This window comes from Schistocerca cancellata, chromosome 7 (assembly GCF_023864275.1).
Source record: "Schistocerca cancellata isolate TAMUIC-IGC-003103 chromosome 7, iqSchCanc2.1, whole genome shotgun sequence".
NCBI classification, from domain to species: domain Eukaryota; kingdom Metazoa; phylum Arthropoda; class Insecta; order Orthoptera; family Acrididae; genus Schistocerca; species Schistocerca cancellata.
In genome coordinates this window covers 478855301-478882994 of record NC_064632.1, presented here as the reverse complement: position 1 = coordinate 478882994, position 27694 = coordinate 478855301, and the positions used below count along the sequence as shown (strand labels likewise).

General features: G+C 42.7%; 1 protein-coding gene across 2 annotated transcripts in view; it reads right to left on the bottom strand.

Annotated features, from left to right (window-relative positions):
* LOC126092354 (galectin-4-like) overlaps window positions 1–27694 on the bottom strand; it is a 266360-nt gene that overhangs the window by 129113 nt on the left and 109553 nt on the right. The window contains exon 1 of one of the 2 annotated variants that reach the window (XM_049907894.1): window positions 3283–3377. The exons of the other annotated variant lie outside the window; for it this stretch is intronic. Coding sequence (XP_049763851.1) covers window positions 3283–3354 — 72 coding nt within the window. The 5' untranslated portion in view covers window positions 3355–3377. Of the gene's footprint in view, window positions 1–3282; window positions 3378–27694 lie in introns of those variants that run through there. 2 annotated transcript variants of the gene reach the window in all.

Here is a 27694-nt window from a genome sequence, read left to right as displayed (position 1 = left end):
CGACGTAGCGGTCGCGCGGTTCCAGACTACAGAGCTTAGAACTCCTCGGCCACACGGCCGGCGATGAGTAGTTTTGGAATTTTAGCTCATCCTACGATTCCCACCTTATGGAGCTCCCTTTGTGTTGTTTTGGCGCTGACAGGGTTCGCGAGTGCGACATTCAGTTCTGCAGTGACCTTTTCAGCTGTCGTCCTCTTACTGTTCGTCAGAATCTTTTCTAATCACTGCCCGTCACGATCACTCAAAATACGCTTTATTTCGCGTTGCGGCTTAGCGGATGACGTTTTTCCGCTTTCGCTGTATGCGGCATGGATCTTCGATACGGGGCCTCCTGGAACAGCGAACACTTCGGCCACTTTCGTTACGGAAGCACCCGGCACACGAGCGCCATCAATTTGGTCATGTTCGACTGCACCGAGCTCCGGCAAAATGCACTCACTGACACTTGCAACGTGTTGAGGACATTGCACAGATGCAGTTCGCGGCCAAATACAACAGCGGAACCTGCAGGCTCGGCTAACATCTGCGTTTATGTTCAAGCGTATATTTCGCGCTGTGTTTTCATATTTTTGTCCAGTCCTTTATTTTATTTCAAACAGCTTGTCGCGAAACAGTACATCATTGATAGCTCTTGTGAATAAGCTGCTCACAACTGACTGTTACACGGTATCGCTTGTTAAGTTTGAAATTTAATACATCGACAGTACAGGAACGCAGGATTTAACGGGTGACTGACCTCTATGGATGATAGGGCAGACATCTTCGCATTTTAAAACCATACTTATTTGGTTTTAGCCGCTGGAGCTGGTGTACTTCCGTTGTAAGTACTGCTGCAAGTAGGGTTTATGCCAACAAGTCCGCATTTTCGATGTTTCATGCAGCGCCCGCATGCATTTTAACGTCTCGAATCGTACTGAATTACATAATCATGAACGTAAGTGGAAGATTTCATCAAATACTTGTTGGATAAAAATATTGAAATCGGCGATGAAAAGTGTTTTGATTACTCTTCAGATCAAAAAAAGCCCATAGCCACAGGCCATAGCCCTTGTGTTGAGATGATGTTTTCCTTAATTGGGGCACAGTGGACGAAGAAAGGAAAGAGACTGAGATGAATCTGTAAAAGGAACTGCACAGGTAAAATTTTATTGGTGTCAACAAAAGGAGCCTAAAAACAAGATTCATCCCAATGAAAAATACACACGGAACATGAGCTCTAAAGTAGTGTAGGTACGTGCGATGCTTGTAATATATTTTATTTTCAGAGTGAGATTTTCTCTCTGCAGTGGAGTGTGCGCTGATATACTTCCTGGCAAATTAAAACTGTGTGCTGGAGCGAGACTCGAACTCGGGACCTTTGCCTTTTGCGGGCAAGCGCTGTAATAACTGAGCTACCCAAGCACGCGAACCGCAGGAGAGCTTCTGTAAAGTTTGGAAGGTAGGAGACGAGGTACTGGCAGAAGTAATGCTGTGGGGACGGGGCGTGAGTCGCACTTGGGTAGCTCAGTTATTAGACCACTTGCCCGCGAAAGGCAAAGGTCCCGAGTTCGAGTCTCGGTCCGGCACACAGTTTTAATTTGCCAGGAAGTTTCATTTTTATTTTTATTTTGTTTGTTACGTATGCAATACAACATAAAATTACGCTAATAATACGTTTCTTGTAGTGGCCATTTTCGCAGTAGCTGTATATAAATTGCAATTGTTTCAAAGTAAATGCCTTTTTGCATGCTGCACATCGAAATTTTTATTTTTATTTATGCACCCATTCATGCATAAATAAAAATAAAAATTTCGATGTGCAGCATGCAAAACACGCATTTCCTTTGAAACAACTGCAATTTGCGCTAATAATGTTTCATTTAGCAGTGTTAAAGGCTTTAGTACAAATATCGATTACATTACAGTTACTGTTTTACGGCAATCTTACTTTCTTATTTAAAACTATCCTAGTACCGATTACCAGCCACCTTCTGAGGGTGGCAGGGGTAAAATACAGGGAGCGAAAGGCTATTTACAATTTGTACAGAAACCAGATGGCAGTTATAAGAGTCGAGGGACAGGAAAGGGAAGCAGTGGTTGGGAAGGGAGTGAGACAGGGTCCTAGCCTCTCCCAGATGTTATTCAATCTGTGTATTGAGCAAGCAGTGAAGGAAACAAAAGAAAAATTTGGAGTAAGTATTAAAATCCATGCAGAAGAAATAAAAACTTTGAGGTTCGCCGATGACATTGTAATTCTGTCAGAGACAGCAAAGGACTTGGAAGAGCAGTTGAACGGAATGGATGGTGTCTTGAAGGGAGGATATAAGATGAACATCAACAAAAGCAAAACGAGGATAATGGAATGTAGTCGAAGTAAGTCGGGTGATGCTGAGGGAATTAGATTAGGAAATGAGACACTTAAAGTAGTAGATGAGTTTTACTATTTGGGGAGCAAAATAACTGATGATGGTCGAAGTAGAGAGGATATAAAATGTAAACTGGTAATGGCAAGGAAAGCGTTTCTGAAGAAGAGAAATTTGTTAACATCGAGCACAGATTTAAGTGTCAAAGTCGTTTCTGAAAGTATTTGTATGGAGTGTAGCCATGTATGGAAGTGAAACATGGACGGTAAATAGTTTGGACAAGAAGAGAATAGAAGCTTTTGAAATGTGGTGCTACAGAAGAATGCTGAAGATTAGATGGGTAGATCACATAACTAATGAGGAGGTACTGAATAGGATTGGGGAGAAGAGAGATTTGTGGCACACCTTGACTAGAAGAAGGGATCCGTTGGTAGGACATGTTCTGAGGCATCAAGGGATCACCAATTTAGTATTGGAGGGCAGCGTGGAGGGTAAAAATCGTAGAGGGAGACCAAGAAATGAACACACTAAGCAGATTCAGAAGGATGTAGGTTGCAGTAGGTACTGGGAGATGAAGAAGCTTGCACAGGATAGAGTAGCATGGAGAGCTGTATCAAACGAGTCTCAGGACTGAGAACAACAACAACAAGAACAACAACAACAACAACAACAACATTGATTACCTGGGCTACGCCACAGACAAGAGGTACAGCAATCTCATTTTTTTAAACGTAAAGAAAATTCTAGCACGGCTATATGTGATATGACGCTAGCAGTGATTACCCTATTCTGCTACCTTATCGAGACCCCTAGAACAGCGCTAAAAACGCATTGACCAATCCCATTGCGTCTTCAGAGTATGGTAACCCTGGTTGCAGGTAACTCGTCAACAGAAGCGGTAGATGGTAAGTTACGTAGGGTCTCACTGACTGCTACTCACGTGCTTCGGGTAGTAAAAGGAGAAGCTGCGTCGCCTGCGGCGCTTGCGGGAGCAGAGACGCCAGCACGGCATGGACGTCCGCCCACGCACGCAGCACGTTCTCATGGCCCCGCCGCCGCGACATGGCCGCCGCTGGCGCCGCTGCCGCGGCCTTCTGCCACACAACCACAACCAGCCGATTCTGTAGCGGCCGCTGCTGCACGCTAAATCTACTCTCTCTAATCACCAACTTAGCGACAGAAACCACCGACAAAATTTACACCGGTAAAAATTTTCTCGCCGGCTGGGGTGGCAGAGCGGTTCTAGGCGCTTCAGTCTAGAACCGCGCGACCGCTACGGTCGCAGGCTCGAATGCTGCATCGGGCATGGATGTGTGAGAGGTCCTTAGGTTAGTTAGGTTTAAGTAGTTCTAAGTTCTAGGGGACTGATGACCTCAGATGTTAAGTCCCATAGTGCTCAGAACCATTTGAACAATTTTCTCACTGTAACTTCGACTGACACTATACTCTGTTCATCATAAGAATATACATGACGTAAACATTACGCCATGTATTCTTCCGCGTTTGTTTGAATCTCATTGGATTTCATTTCACATGGAGCGGAAGCCGAACTGTGACCAGTACAGTGAAGTACGATCATAAGGATACGTTTTATGCTATGTTACACGCACAGAGATAATGCGGGACAACAGCTTCACCGGCGCATTAAACTTGGACTGGCCAGCCAGCGGTCCAACTAACCTTCAATGATGTGAGCAGTTTCAGTTCAGACGTAAAAAGATACGAGCAAAGAAACGATATACGAGGGTCACTCCAAAAGAGACGCACACTATTTTGGTAAAAATACAGTTTTCATTCTGCATGTGTGAAAGGTTTACAGTGTGTAGATACATCCTTCCCGCTTGTTTTTAAACTTAGTTCAACCTGTCCCCGTGAGTGGCGCCGTCACAGCATGTCTTCAAGATGGCTGCTACACTTGATGTTCGTCCGACGCAACGTGCTGTCATAGAATTCCTGTGCTGTGAAAACGAGACAGTGGGAAACATCCACAAGAGGTTGAAATAGGTGTATGGAGATGCTGCTGTCGATCGCAGTACAGTTAATCGGTGGGCAAGCAGGTTACGTGATGAAAGCGGGCACGGCAATATTGAGGATTGTGCTCGCAGCGGCAGGTCTCGTACTGCACACACTCCAGACAATGTGCAGAGAGTTAACGAATTGGTGACTGCTGACAGACGCATCACAGTGAACGAACTGTCACGCTACGTTGGGATAGGGGAAGGAAGTGTTTGCACAATACTGAAAGTGTCGGCGTTAAAAAAGGTTTGTGCCAGGTGGGTTCCCAGGATGTTGACTGTGGCTCACAAAGAAACAAGAAAAACGGTATGCAGCGAACTTTTGGAACAGTACGAGAATGGTGGAGATGAATTTCTTGGAAGAATTGTGACAGGTGATGAAACATGGCCCCATCATTTTTCACCAGAGACGAATAGGCAATCAATGGAGTGGGATCATGCAAATTCACCCTAGAAAAAAAAATTCAAAACCCCACCTTCTGCTGGGAAAGTTATGGCTACAGTGTTTTTCGATTCCGAAGGACTCTTGCTTGTGGACATCATGCCAAGTGAAACCACCATAAATTCTGATGCATATGTGACGACACTGTGGAAAATTCAAGCTCGACTGAGTCGTTTTGTGCAAAAGCAGGATGTTTTGCTGTTGCACGACAATGCACGGCCACAAGTCAGTCAAAACACCATGGAAGCGATCACAAAACTCGGATGTACAACACTGAAACACCCGCCTTACACTCCTGACCTGGCTCCATCTGACTATCACCTCTTTGGGAATCTGAAAGACTCTCTTCGTGGAACAAGGTTTGAAGATGACTGCCTTGTGAACGCTGCCAAACAGTGGCTCCAAAAGGTTGGTCCAGAAGTGAAAATATTGTTCCTAAGGGATGTATCTACACACTGCAAACATGAAGAATAAAAGACGAATTTTAAAAAAAGTAGTGCGCGTTTCTTTTGGAGTGACCCTCGTAGCTTCAAATGTTATTTAATTTTTAAAGAGAATGAAATAATATTCGGAGAAACTCCAGCACTACCGCGCGCTTCTTAGATGACCAGACGGAAAGCATAAAATGCACTCGTTGTCACCTGATATAGTGTTCTAATTTGAGAGTGATGAAAATTTTCTAACTTAAACATGGAGTAATTTCTCTGAGTGAGCTGTGTATAATGCAAAAGCATAATGCGGGGATTTCACCGTACTGTTGAATACTGCAGCCACTGAAGGTATTAATTACAGTCAGACGTCTGGTAATCTCTTAGCTCCTTCCTTATCCTAACCCTAGAAATACATTTCAGTTCTGGAAGTGTCACCAGTTACGTTGATAACGAGCTTATCAACAATAGAATCCATGAAGTCAACCAGGCGCCGCATTTTCTCCTCTTCTTTTATGACGAGCCGTTCTATATCCCGCCAACGTTCGGCAATGACATGTGAAAAAGCTGCGTGCGTTGGTTCCAATACGTGATAGCTTAACAGTCTTGTTACTTCTTGGGCCAAATCCCGCAACTTGGCCCCACATCAGTTCTGTTTGGTTCATATTCTAATGGTACAGCAGCAAATGTAAAAATGCAGCATTTGAATGATGTGCCCGATGCTATGAAAATGATTGTTTTTCATGTTTCTACGATACTTCTCTACCTCTGTGGTATAAAAAGATGGACATGTTACAAACAGAGTATTTGGTTTTTCATTTTTGCCTTAAAAAATAAAATTGTTACGTTTTCTTGATATAAGCAACTTTTATGAACAGTCTTTCATAAAACACCGATTAATTAAGAATTTGTATTTGAAACAGAAATTTCACGTCCAATATTTAATTAGAAGCAAGAAGACGTGCATTATTTACAAAAAATGGTGAGTTTTATAATTACGAGATGCAGGTATTTCAAATTGAACGAGAAAAAAATGATGCGTTACACGTACGATGTGGGTTTATTCAACTGTATTACATACAATGGCTGGGAAAACTTCAAAGCCGATTATCTCCGTAAATTTATGAAAAATATTAAGAATAGCTTATTTCTCAGCACTTTGTAACCGTATTCCACACGCTAGTTTCACTATGGAACAGAAAGCAGCCTCAGCCATTCTCATACTGCCCAGTAACAGCGCGTAGCCGAGCGGTTCTAGGCGCTACAGTCTGGAACCGCTCGACCGCTACGCCTTAAAGGTATTCTTGAGTAACAGCAACTCACCATACCCAATCGCAAAGATAACGCTCATGACAGTTACAGCGTATAAAAGCAGACCTGATTTGCACCCTCATAATCGCGCTACTAGCACTGCTATACGAATAGATATGTGCTTTCAGGCGTAGAAACACGCCTACCAACTTCCATTCATGTCGCACAACTACTTGGTGCTGCGATTTTTTCCCTGTCAGTGTAGTTTATCGAGAAACTAAAACTCGCTAGGGAGCAGCATCAAGGTATTCAGATAACTGGCTCGGTTACATCATTAGCTTGATAAATATCGTGTGCGAGCTTGCCTGACCTACATCAATTGGAATTTTTGAGAGGCAGATCGCTCCTTGAAATCCAAAGTCTCATGTAGGTAAGTAATGGGATTAAATTTAACGTAATTTTGAAAATAAGGTGGGGCTAGCATTGAATTATATGTACTTATATTTCCACCAGACAGATGGGACAAAGACATCAAGAAGATCGCTGGTAACACCTGGCAGAGAACTGCTTAAGACCGTCCCACTTGGAGAAGACTGCTGAAAGCCTACCTGAATCCACGACTCGAAGAGCCCACATCATTTAATGATTGAATTGGCTGATGATGATGATATTTCCATAATTATTATATTGATAAATGACAGGGATCTACTGGTTAAGAAATTAAATACACGGCCCTGGTAAACCCCAGTATCAATGTGCGTTATTGTGTGTGCACAAATTAATAGAAAACAATACATTTCGTTACACACACTTCTAATACAGAGGTTCCCAACAAAATTTTCTCGAGGACCCCCTCATCGAGCATGATTGGTACCTTGTCATATCACAGTATCAAGTACCTAAAAAAGCCAAATTAAGAGTATTTTTATACGTTTTCTATTTTTGGTACTTAGAAAAAACATTGACATTCATTATTGAAAAAATATTGAGCTTAAAACTTTTTCAATTTCGCCATCATTGTTATTGTTAAATTTTTGATTATTGCTCAAAATCTTTGTCTTCAAATCTGGGTGTTTAGTATAACAAACTTCTTATAGCAATAAAAATTGAGTATGAACTGAAAAAGACAGGAAAAAATTAAAACTGAGTTTTCTCCTTTTAACGAACCACTTTTCAACCAATGGTCCATTTTTAACTACGCGAACTGTAGCTTCCGCGAAAAACAACGCTTTACAAACACTACTGTTTTAATACAGAATACTGAATATGTAAACAACACGGTCTGTGAAAGCACTGGCAATAAATTAACAATGGCCGATTGTCGCCTGAAATGCGAGTTTCTGTGTAAAGTGACTGTCAGTTGTCAGCTGCAAAGAGGCAGCGCGCGCAGTCTAACGACATACAGGAGAACTATTTGCCTCTATCTAATTCCGCTTTTGCGCTAGAGTGTGCTAGTGTCAGTTGGCTCTAGGAAGATGCTAGACCCAGAAGTTGGCGTTCGCAGAAAGCACTGCTCACGCAGGAAGCGGCAAAAACAAAAAATCTGTTATCATACGAAATATATTTTTATTCTAATAGCATCTTGCGGACCCCTCTGGCATAGCTCGCGGACACCTGGGGGTCCGCGGACCACCTTTTGGGAACCACTGTTCTAGAACATTCAACCGATACACGAAATCGATTGAAATAAAAGTACACTAACGGTCTGGGAAGGCTATCTGATCAGGGTATGTACTACAATGCTAACCCACTTCATAAGAGACTCATTAAATGTGTAAGCCCTGTCCATGAGATCTAGCCTCACCTATCTGCCCGCAGGCCGGAACAGTTTGTGTGGGGCACAATGCGGCTGATTTTCGTAGTTTATCCATGGACCCAAGACCGAGGTGCTCCTCAGCAGGCAAGAGGCCATGGGCGACGGATTTCAGGAACTGCGACTGTCTCACCGGAAGTACATTGTACAGTGTGCCGTTTAATAGACATTTTGTTTATTCAGTACATTTTGGCACTTCAAAAATAATTTATATATTACAAAGGACAGTGAATACAGTGATTGTATGATCGAGAGGAAGGAGGAGAGCTACACCAGTACTATGGCTGTGAATTCAGTTCGGTGAGAGTTTGTAAATTTACTGGAGTCAAGAGAATTGCTAAGTTCATTGCACCTGAACTACTGAAGTTGCTGTACGATCTTACCGCAGCTGTGAGCAGACGTGATGTCCACAGACAGAGGGTGGTGGTCACCAGAATACAGACTATTATCGGTCTAAATGAAGATATCGGCTTCGCCTCTCTCCGTTTCTTAGTCCATGACCGTCGGCGCTCCCTATATGTCAAGTAACGCAAAGGGAAGTCAGCAATCGAGTCTTAAGTGGAGTGCAGTCCACTTCGCCCCCAGCGTCTTCTCTGCGCGGGATATCGAGCTAAAAAACTTTGTCCGCCAATGACAAGTGTTTTCGTACCTTTTGTCTACAGTTTTTGTAGTTTTACTCCCACCACGGATTTTAAAAAACAGAACTTCCAATCCGGTGTCTGTCGGTCTGCTCTGTACATACAATTCTGGGCCTTGAAACTCAGACATGAAAGCACGTTTTTTAGTCAGCCAATGACCATCGTTTCGGATGGAACAATAGTGAAACGGCACTTTTTTCACGAGTTTTCAGGATGCTTCTTTCTGCCTGTGGGTGGCCAAATTCCTTCCATCACACTGTCGTGGTGCCAGCCAGTCTGCTACACAGTGATGAACCAAATCGTTATGACCACCTGCTTAATAGCTTGTTTGTCCGTCTTTGGAACGAAATTCATCTCTGATTCCGCATATTAGAGATCCCCTGAAAGATCACATCGCCATCGGGGAAGACATGAAGCATGAAGGATCAAAAAATTGCTCTGAGCACTATGGGACTTAACTTCTGAGGTCATCAGTTCCCTAGAACTTAGAACTACATAAACCTAACTAACCTAACTAACGTAAGGGCATCACACACATTCATGCCCGAGGCAGGATTCGAACATGCGACCGTAGCGGTCGCGCGGTTCCAGACTGTAGCGCCCAAGCATGAAGGGATGCATGTGTTTCGCAGCTGTCAACGTGTCTTCGATTACTACCACAGGTCCCATGCAAGGGCAGCAGAATGTTTCCCATAGCATTATACTGCACTAACCAGCCTGCGTCCGTGGCGCGCCGCACATTTCGAGCCGCCGTTCACCTACATCGCAGCATTTGTGGAGACGACCACCGACCTAGTGTAGAAAAATGTGATTCACCCGAAGAGCCGACACGTTTCCATTGGTCCAAGGTCGAATCCCGATGGTCCCGTGCCCACTGCAGTATAATTAACGAAGTCGATGGGTCAAGATGTGAACACGTAGGGATGGTCTGCCACGGAGCTCCATGTTCAACAATGTACGATGAACGGTGTGCTCCGAAGCACTTGTACGTGTATCAGCATTGTGCTCTTTCGTCAGAGATGTCACAATCACTACGTATCCTACTTTACGGAAAAGCAAGCCTCCAAATCCCACGTTCTGTGAAGAGTCGTGGACGTGCAGACATTTTGTAAGTAGGCTGTTTAGGTTTTTATGTTGGTAACACCACGTAGCACTCTGTATGAAAATCACTGAGTGTGCTGTAGACTTGGCCACTGTTTCTATGTTTCGATACAGTGTATCGATACGTGGAACTGTTTCAGTGTTTCGGAACGGTTGTGGTTCACTGTTTCGAAACAGTGGTGTTTCATTCCGCCCCTGTCTCGGGCCAGATTCGATCTCGAGCCAGACACAGAAACTGTATCGTTGTTTCAAAATAAGGCTGTTTCAGTCCACCTGTGCCTGGAACGGACTAATTGTATCGAAACAGTAATATTTCATTCCACTCTGTGTCTGACGAGATTCGGGCTCGGCAGAGGTACTGAAAGACAACATACCACTTCATGAAACTCTTTCAAGAGTGTCGAAATCTTTTTGACGAGCAATAGCATGAAGCTTAAGATATCCGAAAATAAAGCTTCGTTTCTAGCTGACTGTCCTGTTTCGAAATGGCGTAACATCTGCTTTATAAACACTAACCAAACAATAAAACAACGCATAATATTCACATTCAAAATAATAAATATGTGAAAATCATTTAGTTAAATTACACTTTTTTTATAACATACGCTTCCCTGTTCATGTACAGTAATCATATTAAGAAACCGCAAGTAAGCCTACAACATTTTGAATAAAAAAAAAGTCGTAGAGTGACAGTTATTAGACATATACATAAATTTGATGTAGGTATAATTGCAAGCAATTTGTTTGACAAATCACTGATTGTGTAATGGTGTACGGGAAGGGCTGGGAAGCATGGTGAATTTATAGTAACGGTTCGAAACACCTTGAAAGACAAAAAAATTTCTGTTATATGTTGTTATTTATACGAATTATTTGGCTTTATTTGTGAGTCTATAGTCACTGTGCCTATTATCCACAATGATTCCCTTTGTGTAGATGGAAATTAGCAGGATGGGTATATTACCCATACTAACGGAATGTGTGTTTCTGCAGTTAGCTCCCACCTCCAGTTCCGTTCATGGTGGTGGTTCTGTCTTCAGATATGGCTGTCCTCAGCCAATTGAAAAGTATGAAAGTCACGCAACACGAAAGCAGCGCATTTGCTGCAGGAAATACGAAACTGCCAAGACGCCTAAGTGATAGTTTCATACTTTCTGCGACATGACTAGCGCTCTCGCACCTCATTTGTGTTTATATGGACATACTTATACAGTAGACATTCAAGATGATAAAATGTGTAGGTTTATTAGAATACAAAACACAAACTGTTTCACTGTTTCGAAACAACGTATCGGAACATTACATTGTACTGTTTCATTTGTTTCGAAACAATTACGTGTTTCAGTTTGCCCATCTCTACTGTGCTGTGTGCAGTCTGTGGCTGGTTGGCACTGTTGGAATATTCGTTATTGTAGTGTTGGGCAGTTGGATGTCAACAGCGCGTAGCGCTGCGCAGATGGAGGTGAGCTGCCAGCGGTGGTGGATGTGGGGGGAGAGATGGCGGAGTTTTGAGAGCGGATGACCTGGACGTGTGTCCATCAGAGACAATAAATTTGTAAGACTGGATGTCATGAACTGATATATATTGACTTTTGAACACTATTAAGGTAAATACATTGTTTGTTCTCTATCAAAATCTTTCATTTGCTAACTATGCCTATCAGAAGTTAGTGCCTTCAGTAGTTAGAATCTTTTGTTTAGCTGGCAGTATTGACGCTCGCTGTATCGCAGTAGTTCAGTAACGAAGATTTTTGTGAGGTAAGTGATTCATTAAAGGTATAGGTTATTGTTAGTCAGGGCCATTCTTTTGTAGGGATTATTGAAAGTAGGATTGCGTTGCGCTAAAAAAAAATATTTTGTGTCAGTTTAGTGTTGATCAGAATAAGTAAAGAGAGAAATGTCTGAGTACGTTCAGTTCTGCTCAGCTGTTTGAAAATCAAAGAACATAAAGAGGTTTATCAGAACAGTAAAATATAAATTTTCCTAAAGGAATGGTTCACAATTTAGCGCCTAGGATAGTTTCACTACCCTACCTCTTTCCGTAGATGCTCAAGATGGTAGCACAGCTTCGCTGTTTTCGAGATACTCGTCCACAAGCTCTGTGTGATGATAATCTGCCCTTCGTCAAAATCCCTTATCTCAATGAATTTCCCCATTTGCAGCCCATATCTTCCCTAGAGTGATCCACGTCCATGTCTCCTCAGCTTACGTACATTTTTTACCGCGTCACTTGCCCGCAGCTCCACCAGGAGGCATCCAACATCGCTGTAGACAGTGTTCTTAATGTTTTGACTCGTTGTTGTTGTGGTCTTCAGTCCTGAGACTGGTTTGATGCAGCTCTCCATGCTATTCTATCCTGTGCAAGCTTCTTCATCTTCCAGTACCTACTGCAACCTACATCCTTCTGAATCTGCTTAGTGTATTCATCTCTTGGTCTCCCTCTACGATTTTTACCCTCCACGCTGCCCTCCAATGCTAAATTGGTGATCCCTTGATGCCTCAGAACATGTCCTACCACCCGATCCATTCTTCTAGTCAAGTTGTGCCGCAAACTCCTCTTCTTCGCAATTCTATTCAATACCTCCTCACTAGTTATGTGATCTACCCATCCAATCTTATCAGTGCTAAAAAAACGACACATAGGATGTTCTTTAGACTGTTTTATACTTGCTTTCAGATCAGGGAAAAAGATAGGCATCTGCAGAAAAGAGAGCCCTTACTTCCGCTTTCCGCAAATTCACCCGACATCCAACAAATCTAAAAAATAAACAGGACGTGTTTTCTTAGGAGAGCTGAACAGTAATGTGTCACTCCTCTGCTGGGAAGATTCGCTACGGTTCCGTATTAATTGAGAGCGAGTCTGCTAGTATTCTCCTTTAGCCAGTGAAAGCTGACCCTCGCCGCGCCCTAATGCCACAGCTTAATCATTTACCGTTCGTACGGGCTGAGGCCTCGGTCTGAACATGATTTGTCGAATTGTTAATTGTATACGCATATCGAACATGGAAAAAAGTGAGGAGTGGAGGGAGGGGGGGGGCAGGAAAGGTCTGACGTTTCTCTAGTTTTCAGTGGAATGTTGAGGTCAAATATTGGACCTGTTGTGCAGTTATTAGTGTTAGACGATCTTGTACTGACCTACAATGAATATTTCATGTGTCTCAGAACCAACATCAAGGCCTTGGAATGAGGGACAGTCGTCGCTGCCGAGATTGTGATCTGACTTGCTTCCAGCACTCACAAGGGAACTGTCCAATCCGATAGGACGAAATCTTTCCTATAATATTTTATCCGAGGGTGAGTCACACGAAAACCTTAAATTTGTAATAACAAATCGAAATTTCGCTCCGTTATCCTGGAAGTTGGTAAGCGTGCTACAAACAGCGTGCAGAATGGCCTGTAGGTGGCAGCATAGTGCAGATCATTCATACCGTCGCAGTATCAGTATAAAGATGGCCACCCCACTTGACTTGCACCAGGGAAGAACAGCGTTCTGTTATTAGGTTTTTGCGTAGTGAAGGTGTGACACCTATTGATATTCATCGACGAATGAAGGTTCAGTACGGTGATGCAAGTTTGTCACAGCAGCAAGTCGACGAATGGAGTAGGAAGTTCGCAAATGATGTGACTTCAGTGGAAGATGCTCCTCGTCCATGTCAAGAACAACAAGTTGTGACTCCACAGAACATTGCAGCAGTTGAAGCCATAGCGAAGGAAAACCGCCGAGTGACACTAAATGACATTGCAGCATGTTTACAGATTAGTCATGGGTCAGCACACCACATTGTGCATGATGTGCTCCAGTTTCACTTATTGTCTGCAAGATGGGTGCCACGGCAGCTGACTCCCGAAATGAGAGAACGACGTGTTGATGCTTGTGAAGAACTACTTCGACGCTTTGAACGAGAAGGTGATGGCTTCCTTGCAAGAATCGTTACTGGGGACGAAACCTGGGTTCGCTTCCACCAACCGGAAACGAAGATAGCGAGCAAGGAATGGCGCCATTCCCCATCACCAAAACCAAAGAAGTTTCGAACCATCAGCAGGGAAGGTTATGCTGACTCTCTTTTGGGACGAAAAAGACGTCATTTTGGAGCATTGCGTGCCTAGAGGGACCACTGTCACCAGTGCATGTTACACAGATCTCATTAAAAAAAATTATCTGCGGCCTGTAATCAAATCAAAGCGACGTGGATTGCTGTCAGCAGGTGTCCTTTTGCAACATAACAATGCAAGACCCAACACTACCCGTAAGACAGTTGCAACAATCACAGACCTGCATTTTGAGTGTCTTCCTCATCCACCATACTCACCAGACCTTGTCCCCAAGTGATTTCCACATGTTTGAACCACTCAAAGACGCAATGGGAGGAAAGAAGTTCCGTTCAAGAGGTACGCCACGCGGTGCATGATTGGTTACGCGGACTACCAAAAGAATTTTTTTCTAAAGGAATTTATGCACTTTGTAAGCGCTGGAGGACTTGCATTGAGCATGGGGGTGATTATGTTGAAAAGTGATACAGCTTTGTACCACTTCTGCACAATAAATAATATTTAAAAAAGTATTTAAGGTTTTCATTTGACTCACCCTCGTACAGAGAGAACACACCGCAAGAAACACAACGTCAAATTTCGAGCTGCTAAAGCCCACTGCAAGTATTTTCAAAAATAATATTGAAAATTGCCAAAATCTTAACTCGCCAGGCGGCTGGAGGAATGTAAACCCCTAACGTAGCTACGGCTGACAGCATATGCGCAACACGGCCGATGCACAGCCTTGGTCGACGGCACATTGTTAAACAGACAACATGGCAGAGTGTTATCGCAATTTGTGAAGTGAATTTCAGTTTCCGTAGATTGTTTCCACAATACAATTGTTCTCAGTTACTATTACTTTTAATTTGCAACTCACTTAGGAGCCACAAAAATTAGCAGTTGTCTATGCGGTATCGCTAAATACACTACTGGCCATTAAAACTGCTACACCAATAAGAAATGCATATGATAAACGGGTATTCATTTGACAAATATATTATACTAGAACTGACATGTGATTACATTTTCACGCAATTTTGGTGCATAGATCCTGACAAATCAGTACCCAGAACAACCACCTCTGGCCGTAATAACGGCCTTGATACGGCTGGGCATTGAGTCAAACAGTGCTTGGATGGCGTGTACAGATACAGCTGCCCATGCAGCTTCAACACGATACCACAGTTCATCAGGAGTAGTGACTGGCGTACTGTGACGAGCCAGTTGCTCGGCCACCATTGACCAGACGTTTTCAATTGGTGAGACATCTGGAGAATGTGCTGGCCAGGGCAGCAATCGAACATTTCCTGTACCGAGAAAGGCCCGTACAGAACCTGCAACATGCGGCCATGCATTATCCTGCTGAAATGTAGGGTTTCGCAGGGATCGAATGAAGGGTAAAGCCACGGGTCGTAACACATCTGAAATGTAACGTCCACTGTTCAAAGTGCCGTCAATGCGAACAAGAGGTGACCGAGACGGCACCCCATACCATCACGCCGGGTGATACGCCAGGATAACGATGACGAATACACGCTCCCAATGTGCGACCCTCACGATGCTGTAAACAGAACCTGAATTCATCCGAAAAAATGACGTATTGCCATTCGTGCACTCAGGTTCGTCGTTGAGTACACCATCACAGGCGCTCCTGTCTGTGATGCAGTGTCAAGGGTAACCGCAGCCATGGTCTCCGAGCTGATAGTCCATGCTGCTGCAAACGTCGTAGAACTGTTCGTGCAGATGGTTGTTGTCCTGCAAACGTCCCCATCTGTTGACTCGGGGATCGAGAAGTGGCTGCACGATCCGTTACAGCCATGCGGAAAAGATGCCTGTCATCTCGACTGCTAGTGATACGAGGCCGTTGGGATCCAGCACGGCGTTCCGTATTACCCTCGTGAACCCACCGATTCCATATTCTGCTAACAGTCATTGGATCTCGACCAACGCGAGCAGCAATGTTTTGATACGATAAACCGCAATCGCGATAGGCTACAGTCCGACCTTTACTAAAGTCGGAAACGTGATGGTACGCATTTCTCCTCCTTACACGAGGCATCACTACATTTCACCAGGGGTCTACTGCTATTTGTGTATGAAAAATCGGTTGGAAACTTTCCTCATGTCAGGACGTTGTAGGTGTCGCCAGCGGCGCCAACCTTGTGTGACTGTTCTGAAAAGCTAATCATTTGCATATCACAGCATCTCCTTCCTGTCGGTTAAATTTCGCGCCTGTAGCACGTCATCTTCGTTGTGTAGCAATTTTAATGGCCAGTAGTATATAAACAATGGAGGAAGACACTGATTTATTTTTCTGTGTGTTTTCTTCATATATGCAATGTAACAGCACTAGTCTCTGCGCACGTTCCAGAGCTTCACTGTAATGTGGAATCGGATGAATGATTCCAACCTTGCAAAGATGACATATGAAGAATGTGGTATGCAATCTAAATCCTCTACTTCTCCTGAGGACCAACGTATGTGTAATTTATTACTTAATTTCTTGGACATTCATTCGAATGATGCCGACATTTCTTTTGAAATTATAGAAACATTAGAAAAAACAGGAAATAATTGACGATGCTGTGAATTGTGGTTCGAGAAATGATTGTTGTGATAATTAAAATCCAGAACGAACACACAGTACCTTCCTAGCCCGAAGAAAACCTCAGCGTCAAAGAAATGGCTGTAAATTTTTTGGTTGAACGAAGGAGGGAGTAAATGCTTATACGTCGAAAGTATGCAAAGCTTATACCGTTTCGTAAAATCTGTGTGTGATTTTATAAATGGAATAAAGATTTGGACGAAGTACGAAATACACGCCAAAATGAAACTCACAAAAGTGTGAAAGTACAACTACTCAAAAGATTTAGAACTGCCTGTGACAGTTAATGCACAGTTACCGACGGAGATCTACAGGATAGAACCCTCTGAATTGCATGTGAGATTAACATTACAGATTTCCAGGTTTCTTCGCCCTAGTTACACGGACCCAGGAAATTATAAGGAAAGGGAATTAGCAAAATTACAACGTTACCTAAAGTAAACGTGTATAGGAGATGTGATTAATAAGTAATACTATTGAGAAAAACGTAGTTGACGTAAAGACGAAGCTTCTTGTTATCACCTAAAATACTGTGTATAAAGCCAACCAGTCAAATTTCGTGCAAACTGCTCTCAGCTCTGTATCTTTCCGCGAAAACAAGGGCAGTCGTTTGTGCATTCGATATTGCTATGACACATTCGTATACAACAATGCCAGTTACAAATGTGAGTGGAATACTGTTCCGCAGCTTTATACCTGCCTTCGGGAACCTCAAGGAAAATTTGGGCCAAAACGTTACATAAATGACTATTTATTTGCAAAAATCTTGTAATCGACGTAGCAAAATCTGAAGAAATGGAACAGAATAATTTACAGTATTACATCCGAAACGTTGCAGCAAATAATTCATTGTTTTTGATGGAATCTTGGTCTGGACGTAACGTATGTCTTCAGAAGGGAGAGAGAAAGATTTAGCTCTCCATTCAGAAGTTTTACGAAGACGAAACGATTCAGCCTCTTCGCTAAAAAATTTTTCGAAACTGTTAAGCATTTTTCAGAAAACTGTTAGACAATTTCTGATAGCTCTTTGTCATTTCAGGTTTACCAGCGGAAAATATTATTAAACTTCCGTCACTTGTGCGTTACGAAGTTCCGTCAGCCGGTTTTACGAATTTGATGAAGTACGCCTGGGACGCAGCACAATATGCAGAACAAAAGCACGATCTTTTCTTACTCCATTCCAATTCTGTCTCAATAAAGCTAGAAATTACTGTGACTTTCCTAAATGCGTTTATTTTCCCTTTCCCAGGTGTGTCTGGTGTACAGAGAATGTTTTTCTTCGCCCAACAGGCACTTCGCATTTTTGTGACGACTAGCGGAATTAATCAGTATTCAAAAATCAACACAAGAGCTGTAGTACAGAAACTGTTATAAAATATTTCATGTCAATATATCGAAGTCCCGACTGATGAAAGTCGTCTGTAATGTAAAGTCACACACTGTCTTGTTTTTCTTTCCTCTGCTAGTCACTTGCGTACCAGTTACATCTGCAACAGTTTAGCTGACGATATGAACTGCAACTTATTCAAAAAGTTAATGATTTGAGACTTAAAATTCCCGAGTGCGCAATCTGAACCTTGAATTGCACGGCGCTACGTTCTCTTGACATGACTGCGTCTGCTTATTCGTCGATTCGCGCGCCACGCAGCGAGGATTGTACAAACCGCTGTTATAAGCGGTTCCTCCCGCTGCAAAAAATGAGTAACTTTTTTCAAAAATGAAAAATTTTAATAATATTCGCAGTCCGCATTAGCAGCTAAAACACTGAAAGGGCATTTCTTTCGGTGTATTCTTCCTATAAAAAAAAATTGCACATAGGTTTCGACATGTCGGACTGGACCATTCCCCTGTCAAGGAAAGAATCAAATGGCGCATCCCTGGCATTATATTGTAAACTTTATCAATAGCATACACCCTATTAACAATAAAGGTGCAAGCAGCACATAACTAAGACAATGCTTTCAGTTATTTTTAAATTATCTTCTCATCTGAAGCAAAAAAACTCTTTTGTTATGCAGACAGGGCGGTTCAGTTTGCGGAGAAAATCTTCACGGTCATAATTTTCCTCTTTCCCAAACACACATGACTTGGGAACTTAGCGTGCAATAAACGCTTACTCATGGAGGACTCTAAGCAGATATAGGCGTGTACCTAATAGCACCGCACGATTAAATCAGTACAGCAACACGCTTTAGGAAACGCATTTCAACATGGAAAGAAGTCTACTACCAGGAAAAGATGAAACCAAGAATTGTGTGGCATGTCAAATATGCATGTCTGATGGTATGTCGAGAAAGTGGGAGACGTTTATTAGAATATTTAGAGAGAATGACAGATTGTAGGATGACAAGGAGGATAATAAAAGGAAACAGCGCGCGTTCACGCATGACACCTAAGGAAACAATAGTGATTTTAAACAATATATATGGTTCATTTCTCTATCAGCCTTCGAACGCCACCAGAATTACTCCGAAGAACGTTCACATTGTCTACGAAGTGCAGTGATACACTGCCGTGTCGCAACCATGCTGCTAACAGGTTTCTAAAAATGACAAATGAATGGAAACAACGGTGAAGATTTTTTAGAAGAATGACAACTGTCATCATTATCAGCCAAGCAGGTAAGGAAACAGTGACTCACCTGAGCAAACGGAAACAAGAAAGATGGTTTACGGAATATGACACTGTACGATGCGATGGAAGAAGTAGGCAACAAATGCTGTTTACTTAGATCAATCTTGAACTAACGAAGTATCCTATGGCAAGCGTCCGCAAAATTTTCCTTAACTAATGAAATAAGAGTAATCATTTAATGCACTCAAGATGCGTATTAAAAAAATAAATAAAAAGGATTACAGCAGTATAATAATACTTCATTGCACATTCAGTCTGCAGAAGTAGTTTAGATACTCGCTTCTCTTATTTGTACCTCTTCCCATTTCTGAAATTTCTACTTTCGATCATGCTGTACGAATGTAAGAAAGGTAGATTGCTTAACTGAAGGTAAGCGAGGAACTACAAACTGGCTTCTATTACTGCTGAAGTCTTTACACAACCCAAGTATTGTATACAGTGTGGAGAGGAAAAAAACAATAATTAACGTTTTAACAGGGTTAAGTATCGAATCGAGTAAAATTCTCCTGATAATCATGCGGCAGGAATGGACAGTTATGAAGCTAAGGCCGTAATACGACAACATAATTGCGATGAGCTTGCGGCAGTATGTATTTAAACTAATTTGCCCAGCTAATATCAGCTAAGCAAAAGAACCAGTTACTAATTAAGTTACTTGCTGATCATAGTTTCAGCTGAATATAATAATTTCAGTTTAATAGTCAAAGCTAGGTATGGCTGGTTACGTTAGACGCGAATTTTCTGTGTTGTTTGCTGGGTGCAGCTTGATAATTACATCAGTTGCGGAAAAAATACCTTAACGCTACAGAGCGTAACACAGCAGAATAGCAGTGACAAAACTGCGCTGCTACACACGCGCAAACACGTCCGCTTACCGGACAAACTTCCGCGCCTTTCTCACTGATTGGTTGTCGTTTTACGGACCTAGTTCCAAACAGTTCATTTCCGACCAATACTTACCAGGAAATTTCGATCGATTCTGTGTCCGCTATCCCACTCTGACTGTATTTTCAGGTTGATTTGCTTTACCTTGTGCGTTTACTTCAAAAAACTGCGTATTAGCAAGTGTGCTGTTCGCTGTTACTACCGACACAAGTCGCATGATGTAATTGAGGACGAAAGCATTGAACAATATTTATAAGGCCCCAGTATAAAACAAATCTCACTGTCAAAGCTAACCGTTGACACACGCAACGTAGACTAACAACGTAAATGTTTGTCAATACAGCCTAAGAACGTGGAATGAGCGTTATGGGCGTTGTAGCGAATAAGATAGCTCACTAACGTTTAATAAACGTGGCCTCTGGCTCAGGCAAGAAAATTTGGGAATCGGGAGGCATCACTTAAAAACTCAAAAACTTATTCTGCCTCTCAAGACTTAATTTGACACTGTAACAATCATGAACCTTTTCCATTCTGTGTATTCATGAGACGACTAACAATTCTCGAAGCAATGAAATAGGTTATCTGTCACCGCCACTGAACTATACCGATTCTCGTAGTTAATAAGAATATTAAAGTAAGGGTTGCTTTCATAAGCCTTGTGACTAAGTATCATCAGTTATACGGTAGCTTTTACATCAGACACATTCTGTGTAGTATGAACTTTTTCGGGCGAGAAGTTTCAGTCGGTGCTATGAGAATTCCTTCAACACTTTCGAAAAGTTAATGAAGACACACCAGTTAAGCAGTGAAGTTCCTGAGTTCCTGATGCTGAGCAGTTTCAGTAATAAACGTTCTGAGCAGCAAAATTGTTACAGTTTGCGTCACATCAAAGAAACTGTAGGCATGTCCTGTATTGATGCCATCCTACTAGCAAGTATACAGCTACAGTACACTTATATTTTTAACTGTATTCCGTAACTACAAACTAAAAGATTCAAACACGACACTCAAAGAGGTGCACGCCTGAAAATGACACTGTCAGACTTAAGAAATGAAATAATATACGAAGAAGCATTATCACTTCCAAAGACTAAATAAGAAATTACGTTAACTCTTACCCAGAGATATTTTTAAATTTAATACGGGAAAGCAATTTTCCGCGAATACACTGACACTTGATATTTCTTCCTCGAAACCTAACAACTTCATTGTCCGGTATACTGCTTAAGATGCATCAAAGATACCACGAAAGAAAGACGGTGGCGTCTTAAACATATTATCTGTTGGATTCAGATGTCTTTTCCAACGAAGTTTCTCAGAGATCACTATATATGCTGCTTGCCTTGGAGGTATATCGCTTATTTTATGCACGCCGCCGTAATGTTATTGGCACCTTCTAAAGAAAGAATAAGCACATTTCCAACTCCTCTGAATTTTGAGACGTACTCACGAATTTCCTCCGTATAGCGTGCTTTAACACATGCCGCATTTGGATCTTATATGCTGAGTTAATAGTTTTTTTCTTTGAAACAATGGTGGGTCACTGTATTAGGTTTTAGTTTTCTTAACCGTTGAGTATGCGATGCTGGCTGACTTTCAGCCAATGTACACCTACCTACTTATGTTTCTGAATAGATATTTATGTATCAAGTTTTGGGCGCAGGGTTAAGTACTGACCCGACCGACCGATTAGCCTGCTTAGTTTATAATCAATAACGCACAAACGACATCTCCTTTGCTGGGATGACAACGACTTTATTCGTTCGTAGGTCAAATAATAGAGAACGTCTCTTAGACGCAGTGTACGCAAAGAGAAACTGGAGACAGAACGCATAAGCCTCTTGTCACTCGTTATTAACGACTAAGCACAATCACAGTACTCAATAATCGTAAACGTGAACATATACATTGTTGTAATGGAATAGAGTATATAGACAGAACACAGCGCTCCTGGCGGTCGGCGCGGAACTACAGGGCTATTACACATGATTGAAGCGATTTCACAAATTCACTGTAGCTCCATTCATTGACATATAGTCACGACACACTACAGATACGTAGGAAAACTCAAAGTTTTGATCGGCTGAAGCCGCACTTCAGGTTTCTGCCGTCAGAGCGCTCGAGAGCGCAGTGAGACAAAATGGCGACAGGTGCCGAGAAAGCGTATGTCGTGCTTGAAATGCACTCACATCAGTCAGTCATAACAGTGCAACAACACTTCAGGACGAAGTTCAACAAACATCCACCAACTGCTAACTCCATTCGGCGATGGTATGCGCAGTTTAAAGCTTCTGGATGCCTCTGTAAAGGGAAATCAACTGGTCGGCCTGCAGTGAGCGAAGAAACGGTTGAACGCGTGCGGGCAAGTTTCACGCGTAGCCCGCGGAAAATTGGCTCATGCCACAACTGGAGACCGACAGCGCCGACTTCATCTTTCAACAGGATGGTGCTCCACTGCACCCATCATGACGTTCGGCATTTCTTAAACAGGAGATTGGTGGAGATCATGATCAGCAATTCATGTCATGGCCTCCACGCTCTCCCAACTTAACCCCATGCGATTTCTTTCTGTGGGGTTATGTGAAAGATTCAGTGTTTAAACCACCTCTACCAAGAAACGTGCCAGAACTGCGAGCTCGCATCAACGATGCTTTCGTACTCATTGATTGGGACATGCTGCGCCGAGTGTGGGAGGAACTTTATTATCGGCTTGATGTCTGCCGAATCACTAAAGGGGCACATATCGAACATTTGTGAATGCCTAAAAAAACTTTTTAGTTTTTGTATGTGTGTGCAAAGCATTTTGAAAATATCTCAAATAATAACGTTATTGTAGAGCTGTGAAATCGCTTCAATAATTTGTAATAACCCTGTAATTTGATAGAACGAAATCCAACACTCGCGGCACGAAACACGCGCACTACACTGTAGTGAAACGCGGTCGCTACATAGTTTTCTAGCAAACTACAACGTGAAACTGTGTTTCTGAGGAAAATGACGCGGTAAAAATGAAATGAGCATATGGCAACGTTGGCCGGGAAGCCCCTATCAGGGTAAGTACGGCCGCCATGTGCAAGTCTTGTTGCATTCGACGCCACATTGGGCGACTTGCGCGCCGGTAATGAGTTGGAAATGTTGATAAGGACAACACAACACCCAGTCCCCGAGCGGAGAAAATCTCCGCCCCGTCCGGGTATCGAACCCGAGCCCACTTGCACGAGAGGCGAGCACGTTACCACTCAGCCAGGCAGGCAGACAGACAGACAATGACGCAGTGACTGACGATAAGAAACCACGACTTTGAGAAGCGACAGGTAAGAGTGCGTCTTAATGAAAGCGCCCGTGCAACATACGTAGCATGGCTATGGCGTTGTAGGGTGGTAATGGGCTGGCGTCAACACGGGCCATTGTGGGCGTTCCCCGGACGCCGCTCACTGTTAGCTTTGCGGGCCTTTGTTTGCGCAAGCGTCAGCGCTTGGAAGCCCTCACCAGAGTAATGAGAGAAAGTGCAATGTCACCGTCTACGAGGTCACAGTGCCACAAAACCTGTCCCGTGCATCTGCTACAATATGACTACTCTCCAATTCAAAATTAAGTACCTGACACAGAGTTCATGGAATCACTTTCGCGTTATTTCTCTACCGTTCTACTCTCGAACAGCGCGGGAAAAAAGAACACTTAAATCTTTCCGTACGAATATGTAGATGGGCGTCAACAAAAAAATTTGGATTTGTAAGAGAAAACGGGTGCCTGAAATTTCTTGAAAAGATATTGTCGCAACGAAAAATGCCATTGTTCTAATGACTGCCAGCCCAACTCGCTTATCATACCCGCGACACTCTCTCCCCTATTTTATGGTACAAGGAGCTGCGCTGCTTTGAACTTTTTCTATGTCCTCCATCAGTAAGGATCCCATGCAGCAGAGCAGTACTTTAGCAGAGGACAGGCAAGCCTAGTGTAGGCGCTCTCTTTAGTTGACCCGTTGCATCCTGTAGAGCTCGTCGGCTCCGTTGTGAGCCGCGGAACGCTCCCTGCTCCAGGGAACCGTATCGCTCGCTGTGGCCATTCGAGTGGGCCGGCACGTGGCACGGCTGGTTGAGGCAGGCGGCAAGGCAAGCGTTTTGATGTGCCAGCGGCGTCTTACAAGATCGACAACCTCGTAATCGTAGCTGCTAAGACGTGGTGACAGGCTACGCCAGGAAATACGATGCTCAGAAAATAAATAAGAAACAACTGTTTTACAAAAAATTGCTGTAGCTTGACATTTTCTTTTCATTACAAGATCGGAAATATCAGGCGTCAAAGTGTTCGCAGCGTTAATGCGAAGGATGGCCTTCATTGTTGCATCCTAAAGAAACGATCGTTCCTTACTTTTTACTCTTTTCATTGCTGAGAAACGCTGCTCACAACAATATGTAGATCCAAACATGCACATGATCTGAGCGGCATTGTTGTGAAGCTTGGGAAATGTTTTTTGCTGTAATGAACGATACCATCGTGACAAATCCAACGTGTTGTAGTACCTCTCTTCCAACAAAGTTGAATTTTGCAAATCAATAAACTCCAATTGAAGTGACGATGAGAAGGCATCGGGGGAAACTGAATAAGGAGTGCTGGATACCTTAAGTTCCATTTCCAAACTAGTGAGGTCTCGGAATCGTGTTTCAAACGACGTGATGAGCTGCTTTAACTTCGCTTGGTAATCGCCGAAAGTATACCTTCTCTGCCCTTTGCCCTGCAATGACAGATTTAAATTATTCAGATGCATAGTTATGTCAGCTAGGAACGCCAGGTCTGACATCCATTTCATATCTTTCAAACAACGCATTTCTTCCCCTTTCATTTCGAGAAAAAGGGATATTTCCTCACGAATGGCAAAGAAAACATCAAGAACTTTTCCCCGACTCAGCCAACGAACTGTACTGTGGTAAGGTATATCCCCATACTCCGCTTCCATATCTTTCAGGAATCCATTGAATTGGCGATGATTCATACCGTGACGCCGCACAAAATACACACACTTCACGACATCTTTCATTACGCCACCTAGCTCTACTGTTTCAGCACACAGTGCCTCTTGCTAAATAAAACAATGAAGAGTCAAAATGTCTTTCCCGACTTCGTCCCTGAGTTTATTTTTCAAACGAGAAGCAAATCCTTGGCGACGCCCGATCATTTGTGGTGCACCGTCTGTCGAAGCAGAATGGAGCTTATCCCACGGCAAATTGATATTGTCCACTGATTCACAAACAGCTTAAAAATGTCACGTCCTGTTGCGGTGTAATCGGGTGGTACCACATCCAAGAGTTCTTCAGTTACTTGCAGCTCCATGTCGACACCACGCACAAAGACTGCAAGCTGATCACAGTTCCATATGTCGGTGCTTTCGTCAAGCGCTAGCGAAAATGCAACAAAGCTCTCCGCCTTTTCCCTGAGCTGTGTCTATCTCCGCTGCAATGTCCAGGATTAGACGAGACATTGTTTGCTTCGACAGGCAAACCCCTTCAATTGCCTGCACCTCTCTTGGAAACAAACATTCTGCAACTGCTACCATGTACGATTTTACGAGTGGTCCCACCGAAAACGGCTTGCCACTCGTCGCAATGATGTGAGCGACCCTGTAGCTTGCTCGAATTGCAGATTCAGTAGTGCTTTCTCCGCTCTCATTCACCTGAAAATTATAAACGCATTACAGGACACGAACTATGTTGCATGTTTTGATACCCTGATCATAGTGCGCTGCGTGAAGACGTGTATAATGTCGTTGTATATTGTGCCTCTTCGCAGAATTAGATACTTTATGACATACAAGACACTGCGGACGACCACCCCTCTCAATGAATGGAAAGGTGTGCTCCAATTGAGGAACAGGGCTCCCGCGACTAGTCATAGGTGTCATTGAACACGGATTATTACGTCAGTTGCGGCTGCATGCAGCCAGGGGGCAGTGAGTTCGCTTTCCCCCACCACGCGGGCTCCGAGCTGCCGCAGTCAGTGTTGCCAATTTAGCGACTTTGTCGCTAGAAATGGTGACTTTTGCCTTCGCCTTAGCGACAAAAAAAACTTTTTAGCGACAAAAATTATTTAGCGACTTATCTGGCGACATTTGGAGTACTGACGAATTTCGAAGCAAAAATCAAAACTATTTTGGGCCAGTATTTTCATTAACTAAACTAAGATTTTAACTATAGAATGGGTACTACGCTGACTTTGTTCTAGATTTACTAAGTTAAATTAAATTCTTAGCAGATCATGTAGAATTGTTCAGCATTTAGTGAACCTGAATGTGGGAATTGCCTACAGAGTAAGAAAACCTTGACTATAGAACAATTCATTATTCATTACCCACTGGCTTGTTATCGTCGATAGCGTATCGATGTATAATTCTTCATCTTTTGAACTCCCTTTATTTTTCGAATTGACTAAAAACATACGTAATATTAAGTATAATAAAATACATTTCTATCCAGCAACCTCTAATTTTTCGAAATGTTAACTCGCAGTCAAATTATTACCACATGCACAGTGGTAACGCAAGCACAATTCGGTGGGGGTATCTCAGACATTATTACGTTTTAAACAATAAACAATAGTACTGATATCGAGTTACCGAGTGAGTAGATTGTTTCATCACCTCTAGTTCGCCTGAGTTTTAATGTATTTCGAGTGATGATAACTTGGTGAAACTTATGTTGTGGTGGCTTACATAATGGATTTACTACAGAAGAAGAAGCAGTACGCTCAAAAATATCGGGATGCGTGGGAAGCAGAACCTCAATTCAATGGGTGGCTGAAACCAGACTTATCCAAGGCAAGATGTCAAGTATGTGCAACAGAGTTTTATGCTAAATTGTGTGATATTAGAAAGCATTCGAAAACTATTAAGCACACACAAAAAATTGATTAAAAAAAACACAAACCACCTTACCTGTGAAAATTGTTCCGCAAACTACAGTTAGAATAGCAAGCAGAGCGGAAGGCGCCCTATCTTTATTTATTGCTGAACATTGTTCTATTTTAGCTGTAGATCATTTAGGAATAATGTGCAAGAAGATGTTTTCCGGTGATGAGGGCGCTAAAAACATGCAATTACATCGTACAAAGTGCACTAAAATTATAACTGAAGTTTTGACTCCATATTTTACACAATCATTGATTGAAGATATAGGTAACCAAAAATACAGTGTACTAATAGATGAATCCACAGCTGTATCAATATCTAAAATGCTAGGAATCGTTATACGTTACTATAGTGTAAACAACCAAACCATTAGATCAGCATTTCTTAAACTCACTGTAGTAGAAACTGCAGATGCAAGAAATCTGGCTGCTGTTCTTGTGAATTCTTTGAAAGATGTCAAACTTACAATCGCTAATATGGTAGGAATGGGCACACATAATGCTTCTGCAATGGTTGGAATAAACAATGGGCTTTTCGAACAACTCAAGAGAGAATATGGTTTGAAGCATTTGGTATTGATCCGTTGCATTTGTCACTCTCTTCAGCT